The sequence below is a fragment of the Cibotium barometz genome, chromosome 2, assembly GCF_041138505.1.
Source record: "Cibotium barometz isolate CiBa-2024 chromosome 2, ASM4113850v1, whole genome shotgun sequence".
NCBI classification, from domain to species: Eukaryota; Viridiplantae; Streptophyta; class Polypodiopsida; order Cyatheales; family Cibotiaceae; genus Cibotium; species Cibotium barometz.
In genome coordinates this window covers 22637131-22650856 of record NC_141047.1, presented here as the reverse complement: position 1 = coordinate 22650856, position 13726 = coordinate 22637131, and the positions used below count along the sequence as shown (strand labels likewise).

At 40.1% G+C, this 13726-nt stretch overlaps 1 protein-coding gene across 2 annotated transcripts; it reads left to right on the top strand.

The window, feature by feature from the left end:
- Positions 1-10293: 10293 nt before the first annotated feature.
- Positions 10294-13491, top strand: LOC147640822 (AAA-ATPase At4g25835-like). Of its 2 annotated transcripts, none has more exons than XM_086815815.1 (2): positions 10294-10525; positions 11444-13491. In XM_086815815.1, exon 2 carries the CDS (start codon positions 11538-11540, stop codon positions 12978-12980), a length of 1443 nt encoding a protein of 480 aa, XP_086671941.1. In that variant the 5' UTR covers positions 10294-10525; positions 11444-11537; the 3' UTR covers positions 12981-13491. The 2 variants fall into 2 exon arrangements, with proteins under 2 accessions (XP_086671941.1, XP_086671932.1); XM_086815806.1 differs by having other exon boundaries at positions 10338-10525; positions 11397-13491.
- Positions 13492-13726: the final 235 nt, after the last annotated feature.

Below are 13726 nucleotides of genomic sequence, written 5' to 3'. Positions count from 1 at the left end.
CTGAGACCCTGGGCTATGCATAAACCTGCTCACCTGTGAGACTGCAAACTGAATGTTCAGCCTTGTAATGCATACATAAATGAGGCAACCAATAGCTGTCTGATATAGTGTGACATCAAAGTGATCTCCAGCATCATGAAGACTCAACTTCAAACCTGTCTCCATTGGAGTAGCAATAGGCTTGCAGTCTTCAAGGCCAAATCTCCGCAACAATGTCTCAATATACTCTGTCTGACACAAAGCAATACCTCCATCACACTGCTTAAATTGTATCCCCAAATAATGATGCAAATGCCCCAAATCTGACATCTCAAAAGAGGCATTCAAATCAGCCTTAAAATCAGCAATATGACTTTCATTTGGTCCTGTGAGCAGCATGTCATCGACATAGAGAGCAATGATTAGATGTACATCATCCACACATTTAACATATAAAGTGCTTTCTGTTGGACTATTCTGAAAACCATGTGCAGTCAAATATGCATGTATCTTTTCATACCAAGCTCGTGGAGCTTGCTTTAAACCATATAAAGCCTTTTTCAACCTGTACACTTTGTTTTCCTGCCCTCTTTGAACAAAACCACGAGGCTGCAATACATACACCTCCTCATGCAAATCTCCATTCAAGAACGCAGTCTTTATGTCCAACTGATGTACATTCCAACCATTATGAGCTACCAATGCACAAATGCTACGAATGGTAGTCATACGACAAGTAGGAGCAAAGGTCTCATCAAAATCAATGCCCTTTTCTTGAGCATAACCCTTTGCAACAAGTCTAGCCTTATAGCAGTCAACACTACCATCTGGCTTTCCTTTCAACTTAAAAATCCACTTACATCCAATGGCCTTTTTACCAATAGGCAAATCACACAAAGACCATGTACCATTCTTGATTATAGCATCATATTCACTTTGCATTGCAGCCAACCAATTTTCTGATTTTTGTGCCTCATCAAATGAAAGAGGTTCTTCCTCTTCACACATACTAGACACAGCCAAAGCATAACAATCTGATGCATAAGAGGCATGCTGAAAACCTGAATGAGTACGACTAGATATAGGTGCATCAATTTTACTATCACGCAAGGTTTGCACTAGCCATTTAGGCATACCTCTAGCCTGCTCATTTTCAGCCCTATCCTCAGAAATTACATCTTGTAAATCTGCATCAGAAATAGGCTGATCTATGATGTCGTTTGAAATCTGCATAGGTTGAATATTTGCCTCATTAGGACTTACATTTGAATTCTCACCTGTAAACAGAGGCAACAATGTATCAAATACATCCCGTGAGCTCACACCTGTCTCTTTGGTACATGATAACAAAGGCTGCATAGCATCTTCCACAAAAACAACATCTCGACTAATCAAGATACAAAGGCTGCGGATGATACAATCTGTAAGCTTGCTCTCAGCACTGTAACCAATAAAAATGCATTTGACAGCCTTATCATCCAATTTCCTGCATTGTTACACAGGCACTAAAGCATAGGCCAAGCAACCAAAGACACGCAAGTGACCAATAGAAGGCTTCCTGCCATGCCAAGCTTCGTATGGAGTAATAGACTGCAAGGCCTTAGTGGGACACCTATTGAGTACATATGCAGCACACATGACAGCCTCAAGCCAAAACGCATGTGGCAAAGCTTGGCTCTTGACCATACATCATGCCATCTCCATAAGTGACCTGTTTTTCCTCTCAGCAACACCATTTTGCTGAGGGGTATATGGCACTGTACATTGGTGTTTTATCCCACGACTAGCCAGAAATGCATCAAACTCTTTAGACAAGTACTCCCCCCCTTGATCAGAACGGAGGGTGCCCATAGTACAATTGGATACATTTTCAACCATAAGAAAAAACTGTTTGAAGCACAAAAACACTTCGGACTTTGCCTTCAGTGGATATACCCATGCATGCCTTGAGTAATCATCAATGAAAGTCACGAAGTACAAGTGTTTACCAAATGACGGAGTTTGCATAGGCCCACATACATCACTATGTACAAGTTGCAATTTGCGAGTGGGCCGCATAGAACCATCCTTTGGAAACACAGAACACTGCATTTTGCCCAAAATACAACCTTCACAAACATGTTTCAATGGTGCCTCAAGAGGGGGCAATGAAGCAACCATATCAAATTTCTGCAAACGCAGCAAACTAGCAAAGTTCAGTTGACCAAAACGAGCATGCCATAGTTTTGCATCTGAAACTGCCTTTTCATCAGAAACGACCTACTAATAGGAGAAGAAACAGTGGAAGAGGCTGCCTTACCACTTCTTCTCTGCTACTGGGCAGCAATAAATGCTTGATCAACTACACGCTACCTGGCCCTATTTTGCCTAGACTGCGCTTCTTGCAAGAGCTTGTTGACTAAAGTATCATACTTGACAGCATCAGGTCTGTCCTCAGTAAGAAGTCTCCACGTGGAAGCAAAAGTCTGATATGTCTCAGGTAAAGCATCAAGAACAGTCTGCACAAGAGAATGATCAGGAATAATCTCACCTGCAGAAATCAACTATTCTTTGAGATCTTTAATCTCAGCAAGAAAAATATTCATGTCATCATCTTCCTGCATAATCTTCAATTCTAGCTCTTTACGCAGGTAAGAGATTTTTGCCTAGTTACGACCTGCATACAAACCAGCTAGAATATCCCAAGCCTGTTTTGCTGTTTTAGCTGAACGAATATGTGGGGTGATGTTACATTTGACAGAAAGTGCAATCAAGGCATGAGCCTGTGCATCTTTACCATCCCAACGAGCTTGTTCAGCAGTGGATAAAACAGCAGCAACAGTAGAGTTGCTAGAACCTGCAACATCCTCAACAGATCTTACATCCACAAAACTTGGACGTACATCCATACCCTGCACAATGTTCCACACTTCTTTTGCAACCAAAACATGTTGCATCATGTATGCCCGAAGTGGGTAGTTGCTGTCTCCATCCAATTTGTCATCAGCAGATAACATGCGAAATACATCATTGCTGTTATCAGCCATGGCCACTGACTGAAACTAATGCAAAAGCTACCTGTAATGAAGCAAAGACTGAACAGAAAACAACTCGTGCTATGTAGCACGGTCCACAATAGAGTACGTATGCCTGTTTTGCAGAAAACTGCACTGTCAAAATTTCTGCACAAAATGACGAAAACACCTGTGCAGAACTTGAAATGCAAAAACGGAGCCTAAAACGACCTCAGATGCGATTTCTGAGAACGCGAAGCCCTACGGGCAAATTTGTAGAGTATAGGGACCTGCAAGCACTCGTGAAAGCTTACCTCAATCGGAGAACGTGAGTCGAAGGGTGCTAGCGGCATAGCCTTGGAAGCCAATGCCTGCTCTGATACCAATTGTTGGAATTAGGGTTGTAGGAAAGCACACAAAGCTTGGAGAAGAAGAAGCAAGAATGCACACAACACAAAGTATTAGATTGTGTCAATGTACAAAAGATAAGTTAGCCCTAGAAGGATGGGCGTATATACAAGCCGGGGGGGAAAAACCTCCTAAAGAGGGAAAAAGTGCCCTGGCGGTCCTAAGTGTGTTCACACACATCATTGCCTATATATATATATGGTAACACTTGGAGCCTGGTAGGACATCAATGGAATGGTCTACCTCCCTAGATAAAGCATCTGAAAATCTTCAAGAGAAACATCTCGATACTCTCATAATTAAGAATTTAAAGTATTTAGGTACTTACCATTATTTACTCTCTCATTTTCAGCCTTGGATTTTTTCAAGTTTTGGTCACATGCAGACAAACGGGGTTTACAAAACAGGGGTCTTGTTCAAGGTCATTTACCTTTATTGTTTCATCTACAGAAACAAAAATTCACTTCTATTTCATCTACAGAAACAAAAATTCACTTCTATTTCATCTACGAAAATAAAAATATATAAAAGGTTACAAATGTATACCTCTTGAATCTCGTCGAGCTCATAAGCACTGCACAAGTCCATGGACGATATAAAAGGCTTAGTTGTCACATCATGCTTACCACGCAAAGTTATGCATCCACCCCCATGCATGAACTCTAGGCTGTTATCTTGGTAACTATCACAGGGTAGGGCCCATGTTGTACAACCACTACCTGCCTAGATAGACTTCTACCCTAGCAAAATGCATGACCTGGAAATCAAGCATAGCCTCGTAACTCTACATAGCAAGTGGCACTCCCAAAACCGCCATGTCCCAAATGGTTTTTTCATAACCATTAGCCAACGAAATTGTGTACTTATGGTCACTCTTGGTCTCGAGAAGCTTCAACTTTTTGACTAATAAGTAGTTAAGAAAGTTGTGCATGGTCCATCGTTGTTCATAATGGTGGTGACTCTACGGCCACCAATCTTGGCATATAAACGAACCAAATCGTGTGGCCTGAAAGATGGTTGCCACATAGCCTACGAAACACAACATGCATGGGTGCTATCCATATGGCACTTTGCAAATCAGAGAGGTAACACTTGCATCATTGGCATCGCTAGAACTACCTCAAGCTTTAGTACCCAGCACCATTAGGGATGCACACGAGGGGTAAGAGCGGCAAAAAAAAAAAAAAAAAAAACACCAAATGGAAAGTTGCCGTTGGCCTTGCTGCGTGTGGCTCAGTGTTCGAAAAAAACCCGGGTATAGTGTAATTTGCACCTGCAAATTTTTAAAATTACCTTCAAATTTGAAACTTAAGGGTATAAAAACCTGCAGATTTTGAGGAGTTGTAGAACAAAAACCTTCAAAATTTGAAAATTTTGTTTATAAATAATTTCACAATTTTTAGATGAAGGTTTTTTACTTTTTGGGAAAATAGTTTTTTTCGAACACTGGTGTGGCTACGCACACAAGGAAGTGCCTTCACTCTGGTTGGTTGGTTGTGCAACACACACACAAGCGCTCACACGGCTTGTGTAAACCTTATCCAGCACGTGGAAGGCAGCTTTTAAGCTTGCGCTGTTGCTCCCCCCATGACGCCCATGCGCGCCACTATGTCGGGAGGGAGAGAGAGAGAGAGAGAGAGAGAGAGAGAGCGCACCACGTCGTGAGCTCTCACGGACAGCTGCTCCATTCCGTTACTGCCCAACAAACATGCTGCCCACCAGTGAACGTGCTGCCGTGTGCACACTGCACTGGTGGGCTTCCCCACCAGTGTCCGCTTGGTGTCTAGCGCCTGCTGCTGTCCGGATGGTCTGCGCTATGACAACTAGACCTTGCCCTGGTTGTTGCGGGTGTGTGATTCTTGTTGCTGAGTAGCTATTGTGTGGTCAAAAGATAAGAGAAGCGCCTCTTGCTTCTAATTCCAGAGAAAGATAAAGAACCCGCTCCCTGTTTTTCTATGTAAACCTTATCCAAGAGAAAAGAAATGACGAGATTTTTGGAGCAAGGTCGTGCTCGGAGTGATTTGAATGTGGCTTTGATACTAATGTTGCATTTCCCGTCACGAAGCCACCTTTGATACCAATGTTGCATTTCCTCTCACGAAGCCACCGAGATGAGGGAGGAGATCTCTTGTTCACCACCCAGTCGTAGAGGAATGTGGATAAGAATCCATAATGACGGGCTTACGTAGTGGCCTGCCCGCCCACACTTGCCCAACTGCCGCCCGTGCTCCTCCAACCTGGGTGCCTCACCCCTGAACCCTGGACACTTTCGCCGATTAGGCTCCATGTCCGGTTGAGCCCTACATAGCCGATTACAAGCTACGTGACATGTCTCATTTGGCTATAGTTAGAACCTCAAATATAGGTTCTATATTCATATAATGAATCTAGAAGGTATCCTTTTGCAATGGGCTATATAGGTCATTTCCAATATATTAAGTCACTTTTAGAAAAAAAAATCATGGGATGAATCATCTTAATTTGCCTCTCAATTTTCCACAACAAGTTTAGAAACTACTAAAGCTCTCCTCTTGGTCTATTGGAAAAACATTAGGATGGTGGCCCTATACTTGATTTTCGACTAGCTTCAAACTTTTCTTGATTCTCAAACCAAGTTTTGGGCTTTCTCTTACTTCTTGAACTAGGTTGGTCCGTTTATTCATCTAGCCCTCTAAGTGTAGTTACTTTCTCTTCTTGATGTTTGTTTTCTAAGAAATAGCTTTTGTAGATGAACTAGAATAAATAATAAAATTATTTAAAAAAATGTGCATAAACTTAAAGACATTATTTGAGAAAATTATTACCATTCTTCGCACAAATTAAGTTATATTATGACCATAGGTTGATCATTATATACCCAAGCAAGTCTCCTTTTGTAATTTAACATTTGTTTTCAAATAAATCATCATAGTATTTATCATATGTATGCCATCTATCAAACACTAGTATTTATAGCTTAATAATAATAAGCTAACAATAAAAAGATATTTCTTTACTTATGCAAAAGATAAGAACCAACCAACCTTTCTACATCCTATATTAAAACTTGCTTCTTTATACCTTCAACACCTATTATGATGAAGTGTTCTCATGCATCTTCCAAGATCCAATAGTTTCTTGCAGAGACAAGCTCAGTGGAACCTTTTGGCAACTTCACCTATAACTCCATAGGTGTATCAACTTCACTTATAACTCCATAGGTGTATCAACATCTTTACACAATCGTCTCTCCACTCTTTTTATTCATCTATCTAGTGGAAGAAATCATACAAGCATGAATTTGCAAATGTAGCACTTGAAGTTACAATCCTACAAGAGTATAGATATTTCCCTCCTTTACATCCTATAGGAGTATAGATATTTCCCTCCTTTACAACCATTTGCCAATAAGTGTTTCATATGTTTAGCTTCTAAGTTCTTGCAAACAAACACTATGAGAGCTCTTTGGGGTGCCATGAAAAAAGTGCTAAAAAAACATGAATGGGTCAGGACAACACAGACTAACATACCTTGATGGCTTTGAAAACTTTGAAGATGCATGAACACCATTATCGTATTTAGTTATCCATGCACCACTTATTATGGATTGGCCTCTCTGAAGTGCCTAATAAAGGAGTAGGAGCAATTCTAGCCTGCCAGATTCATTCTCTTTAGATGGTACCATATATAAATGTGTGAGAAAATCTTTTTGGGAATAACTTCTAAAGGGGAAAGAAAGCGAACAATTTCTTCACTAACACTACCATGGAAAGCTTTACAGAAGCGCCCCTTAAGATGTTGAGCGGTTGTTCCTTTTTTTATTTTAATAGAAAAATTATGGCAGTTTGTCCACAATGAAAACATTTGGACGGTAATTTACCCCAAAGTGTTCTTGAAGTGTATGGATTGATATTCAATATCGTTCTAATTCTCAATGGATGATCAATAAATAGGCAAAAATGAAACTTGTTGATAATGACCTCTTGGTTGATTACTCACATATGTATAAAAAAAACTTAATAATTTAATTCTCGGAGCTTTGATTTGTGGGTCAAGGTACATGTCACAAAACATACACCTATGTTAAACTATTACTACCATCAAGTGTCTTATCAAGGACATGAATAATAACTTCAATATTATACCTCGTGGTGTGAGAAATGATAAAAAGATTTACAAGCTGAACGTTGCTATGGATGAACATGCTTTGGTAGCTCTAAAGGATGATAAAATTCAATTGTGGCATGAAAGGTTTGGACATTTGAGTTATGGAAATATTCAATTGCTTTATGACAAAGGGATAGTTCTTGGTCTTAAAAGATATTAATAATTTTAGGTGCTTATGAGTCATGCATGATGGGAAGAAATCAAGAGTGTCAATGCATATAGAGAAAGAGGTAAAGAAGCCTCCAAAGTGGTACTTGAAAAGGTACTAAGATTGGAGATCAAACCAAATGTGGTGAACAAGCTTCAAATATGTCTCGAGGGAAAGAAAGATAAAGAGGTAGTAAGATTAAAGATTAACCCAAATCTAGTGAACAAGCTTTAAATCGTGTCTTGAGGTGGAAGTCATCAATATATGACACTGAGATGTCCTGACATAGCTTATGTTGTGAGTGCCATAAGTTAAAATATATGGCTGATCTAAAAGATTCACATTGGAGAGCAACAAAGTCTGTATTCAGCTATCGCAAAGGAGAGCAGCAAAGCGTGTATTTAGGTATCTCAAAGGAGCTTTTAATTCTTATATTGAGTACACATCATCTTGTGATTTGATAATGTGATATGGATTGGAAAATATTGATGATTATAAGTAAAATCTGCATATTTATTTTCTCTTGGCTATGGATCTATTTTATGGAAAAGCAAAAAGCAAGCAACTATATCTTTATCTTCTACTAAAGCGGAGTATAAGTAAAATCTGCATATTTATTTTCTCTTGGCTATGGATCTATTTTATGGAAAAGCAAAAAGCAAGCAACTATATCTTTATCTTCTACCAAAGCGGAGTTTATCTTTATCTTCTACTAAAGCGAAGTATAATTTAGCCAAGAATGGACTGTGGGAATGTGTTTGGCTGAGGATATTACTTGAAGAGATCATGGAGAATCAAGAAGACCCAATTCCGATAAGTGAAGCTGTATTTAACTTGGAAAGAAACTAGTTCTTTATGCAATGACAAAGAATATTGAAGTTCATTATCATTTATATTTTGTGACAGCCAAAGCTGTATTCATCTTGGAAAGAACCCAGTTTTTTATTCAAGGACAAAGCATATTGAAGTTCATCATCATTTTGTTCATGAAAAGTTTCAAGCAAAAAGATTTGAAATAGCTTCAAGTAAAAAGAATTGTCTATTGCACTATAGAAGAATAAGTTGCATATATTGGCCTCCCTAATGCTATAGTGCTTCATGGTTGCTAACACATAACTAGGCTATAGATGCCCTGTTTTTTAACGCTAATTATTATAGGCTAAAAGGGTTGGCCATCTATAGAGCTTAAACGCACCACTTGTAGGGACAATACTAAGAATAGTTTGGTTATGACATTGTTACTACCTACTAATCTATGGATTAACCAATTCTAACAAGCTAGTTCAACAATACCACTATCTTGGTTTATTAAAACTGCAAGGCTAACTAATTAAAACAAGATTGTTGGATTAACACCATTAGGCTAACTAATTAAAACCATAATCCAAAGTATTAGCATTTACTGGTTTTTGTGAACCATGGTGAACCAACCAGTTGGTACTTGGTGGTTTATCCTAGATGTAAACTACCTCTATAAGAGTATAATGTCATGATTACATTTAATTTTCATAAAATAAAAAAGATATAAATAGAATGTATGAATCCAAAGTACTAGCATAAAGCATAATCCAATAATCTTGTTAGATTTGTTTAATACATTATATTTATATCTCTTTAATTTTCTAAAAATTAACTATAATTATGACATTGTAGTCTTATAGAAGTAGTTTACATCAAGAATAAACCAACTAGTAGGTTCACCAATGCTAGAAAACTGGTTCACAAAAACTAGTAAATGTTCATTTACTACTACCAAGCTAAATCACCAAAATGCTTCAGAATATATGTTAGCTTACTAAGCCAGTATCAAAATATTATTGTGTGAGAAATCTCACATACATACAATATTCTTTTATTCACTTTACAATATATGAATTTCCACAAGACCTCCACATGTGTAATATTCCATACAAGGGTCTTCATGAAGCATGGTGGCATTCGTGTTCAGAGTATTACAATTGTCATACCCATTTGTCAATGTATCTTATACTCGTGAAGGTATGTAAAGGCAAGATGGCCCAATCTCAATAATCATGGATGAAACTGATGGATTATCATTATGGTTAGAGGTGATTGAATACATAAATTCAAGGCACTTTTGCACCTTGTTAAGTGTATTTTTAAGGGAAAAAAACTAGTCCAACTTTTGTGAGAGGATCACACCCGTCTAGGTCTCTCTCTCTCTCTCTCTCTCTCTCACACACACACACACAGAGACACACACACATCTAGGTCTCTCTCTCTCTCTCTCTCTCTCTCTCTCTCTCTCTCTCACACACACACACACACACACACACACACACACACACACACTCAATCTCTCTCTCTCTCTCTCAAACACAACACACATGCACAATCACTCTCAAAACAGAGACGATGACACACACATGTGCAATCACTCTCAAAACACAGATGATGGCACGCACAGGCACACATGTACAAATTGCTACGAACAATAGAGCCCCCCAACCACTACTTTGAGCAACATACACGAGATAATCGACGCCAATCGATCCGTGGGACTCCATGTAAATATACCATGACATGGAACAACAATCGAGAGCACCATAACATAAAGTAAGGGCAGTACATAAAGCTAGTTATTATTTCAAGGCGCACAATGCATATATTTTAAAGGGCGAAACCAACCAAAGGTTGGAAAGTCACGTCTATCCTTCTTTACCCCCTCACCCCCTCTTCTTTTATGTCAGCATTTTGGAGGCAAAATGTTTTTATGTGATTTTTATTTTATTTTTATTTTATTTTTCTTTGTTGGACGCCCCCGGCTCTGTCAGGAAAGAAGGGCGGGAAAGCAAGGACCCAAAATAATGTGGGTTAAACAATAATTAAGGTAATCCATACTTCTACTGTGGGTAAATTTCTTTTTGCAGTCAATTTTCTTTACGATTCGCATGAGAGAAAAACAGTGAAAAATTCGCCTCGCAGGTTGAAAAAATCACATGAATTCTCTAAAAGAAAATTTTTGATTTGTTTGATGAATATTCTTCCAACTTACGCGTGTTAGCAGTTCTGCCCTCCTTCCTGCGAGCTTTTTCCAACACTTTTGGCCTATTTTCCTCTTGGAAATTGCCCCTTTAATTGCACAATTGTCAAGCAATATTAGAACCCAAATGATTCTTATGTTTGCTGTGTGTGTGTGTGTGTGTGTGAGAGAGAGAGAGAGAGAGAGAGAGAGAGAGAGAGAGAGAGAGAAGAGAGAGAGAGATTGTGCGTGTGACCAGTGCTAGAAAAAACATTTTCCCCACCACCCAAAATGAGGGGCAAGTCTTGGCCTGTTTTTCCATTAAAAAAACTGCTTTCATAACTAAAATTGCCAAAATGTCAGTTGCAAATTTCAAGGTCAACCGAAAATTTTTAACCAGTTTTTTTCTTAAAAAATCCAAGCCTTGATTTTGTACTATTTCACTCATACTCGATAGAAGTCTCTTTCTTGGGAAAAAAAAAATCCAAGCCACGAAAGACACACTAATGGATTGGGTTTTTTCTAGTGTTAGTGTGTGTGCAAGTTTGTGTACATACATACATACATACATACATCTATTTGTATTGGTGTCATGTATATACACACACGTGTGTGTGTGTGTGTGTGTATACAAATAAGTACATACATACATACATACATCTGTGTGTGTGAGAGAGATCTTTGTGCATTTTCCATAAATTGCACAAATTTTCAGAGCACATTGGGGCTTTTTTTGCAGAGCAAGAGAGAAAGATATTTAAATACATCTTGTTTCATCATGCCCAGAGCTACAGAGCTATGGACGTTCTTTGGATCGCTTTTGGGTTTTATAGCATTCGGGCAGACAATCCTCAACACCCTTCTGCCCATCGAGGTCCGTATGATACTCAGCCGAATTGTTTCCCGCATCGCCGACAGCATCTCCAACTACACCTTCATCGACATCCCAGAGTATGATGGTGTCACAAACAATGAGCTCTACGGAGCCATCAAGCTCCATCTCAGCAGTACAAGCCCATTGAAAGCCAGAAGATTGAACCTGTGCCGTGCCGCAAATTCGAGCTGCTTCACATACAGTCCCGCCAACAATGAGCACATTCTCGAGACATATGGAGGCACGAAGATGTGGTGGGAACATCATGTTTCCCAGAAAGAGGGTCAACGGTATGCATGGAGGTCCATGGCTGATGAGAAGAGGTGCTTTATTCTCAAAGTGCACAAGAAAGACAAGAACCTAGTTCTGCTACCATATCTAGAACACATCATGGAGCACGCCAAGGAGATTCGGAGGCTCAATCGCGACCGGCTCCTGTACACCAACACCAAAGGCATGTCATGGGAGTCTCGGTCTCAGCCATGGGAGTCGGTTTCATTCAAGCATCCTTCTACCTTTGAGACGCTGGCACTTGATCCTCCTCGCAAACAGCAAATCATGGCAGATTTGCAGGCTTTTGCCAAGGGCGAGGAGTTCTATTCCAAAACCGGGCGGGCATGGAAGCGGGGTTACCTGCTTTATGGACCGCCTGGCACAGGAAAGTCTAGCATGATTGCAGCCATGGCCAATTTCTTGGGCTATGATGTTTATGACCTTGAACTCACAGAGGTGCAGACGAATGCAGAGCTTCGGAAGCTTCTGATTAGGACCACAAACAAGTCTATCATCGTGATTGAAGACATAGATTGCTCTTTGAATCTCACGAACCGATCCGCCAAGAAGCGGAAAAGGGACTCAAAGGTGGTGGATCCCGGATCTTTCGAGATGCCGCCCACTGAAGAGCAGCCCAACTCTATGACTCTGTCGGGGCTGCTCAACTTCACAGATGGACTCTGGTCGTGTTGTGGCAGTGAGCGTATTTTTGTGTTCACAACCAATCACATTGAGCGGTTGGACCCGGCACTCCTGCGATCTGGACGCATGGACATGCATATCCACATGTCTTTCTGCACCTTTCCAGCTTTCAAGATTCTGGTGGCTAACTATCTTGGCCTTGAGGACCACCATTTGTACCCGGACGTTGAGCAGATAATAGATGCTGCCCACATGACACCAGCTGATGTGAGTGAGATACTCATAAAGTTTCGTGAGAATCCTGATCTTGCAATGGAGGAGTTGGTAGCAGTATTGAAGGCTGCCCAAGCCAAACCTTGGCCCTCTCTGCTAGGCAAAGAAGATCACAGCATTGAGGATGCAGAAGAAGAGAAATATACTGTGGAAGATAAGCATCTAGATGAGCCAAGCAAGCAAGTATTGACATGTGAGACATGTGAAAAGATCATGAAAGCAACAGAGGCAAGTCTTTTGCAAAGAGGAAGCAGATGCTGATACTGGCATGAAAGGGTCAAAAGGCAGTTTAAGTAAGCAATCATATCTTTCTGCCTCTGCCATATTAGCGGATATGCGGATTTCTTTTGAAGTCTTCTTCTAAGTTGCGGCCAGCTGGTTTATGCTGATTCTTTCCATCTTAAGCGGTGCATTTTCCCGACCTGCTACCTTGTCTGTGTGTGTGTGTGTTCTGTAGTGCTAGCCTTCATCATGTCTAAGTCTGCCCTTCACATCTGGAGAAGTGATAGAAACTCATCATGGTGGTTTATTTAGGATGATTGTATACTAAAGCAGACATATCTTTATGCATGAACCTACATCTGCTCTTGGGTGCTGATGATGTGAGTGGAGATGCCATAGCATAGAGTCCATGATGGAGTTGATGATTTGAAGCTTTGTGGGGGTAGACTCTCATGGAACCAAGATTGCATTTTGGTTTTTGTTAAGTCAAGGAAATACCCTGAACTTTCCAATCCTTATAAAATCGTATGAATGGCTTGGTTTTGCATGCAAGGCTAGGCCTTCCTATCATTAGCATGTTAAGGTAGCCATCTAAATGAAGTGACATGGCATGATTGTGAGCCTGGTCTGTAGCTGTGACTTTGATCCACAGGTGTAATCCGACATCAGGTTCCTTACGGCGCTTCAGAGTCCATGTTTGCTGATGTTAAAATCAGTGGTTTTTTTGCTTGTTCATGTAGCTTGGAGTTGTGTTCTAAGAGCGGCCAGGTTGATCAATGTCCAGT

Coding starts and splice junctions, on each gene's coding strand:
- LOC147640822 (XM_086815806.1), top strand. CDS start 11,436: ATGCCCAGAGCTACAGAGCTATGGACGTTCTTTGGATCGCTTTTGGGT.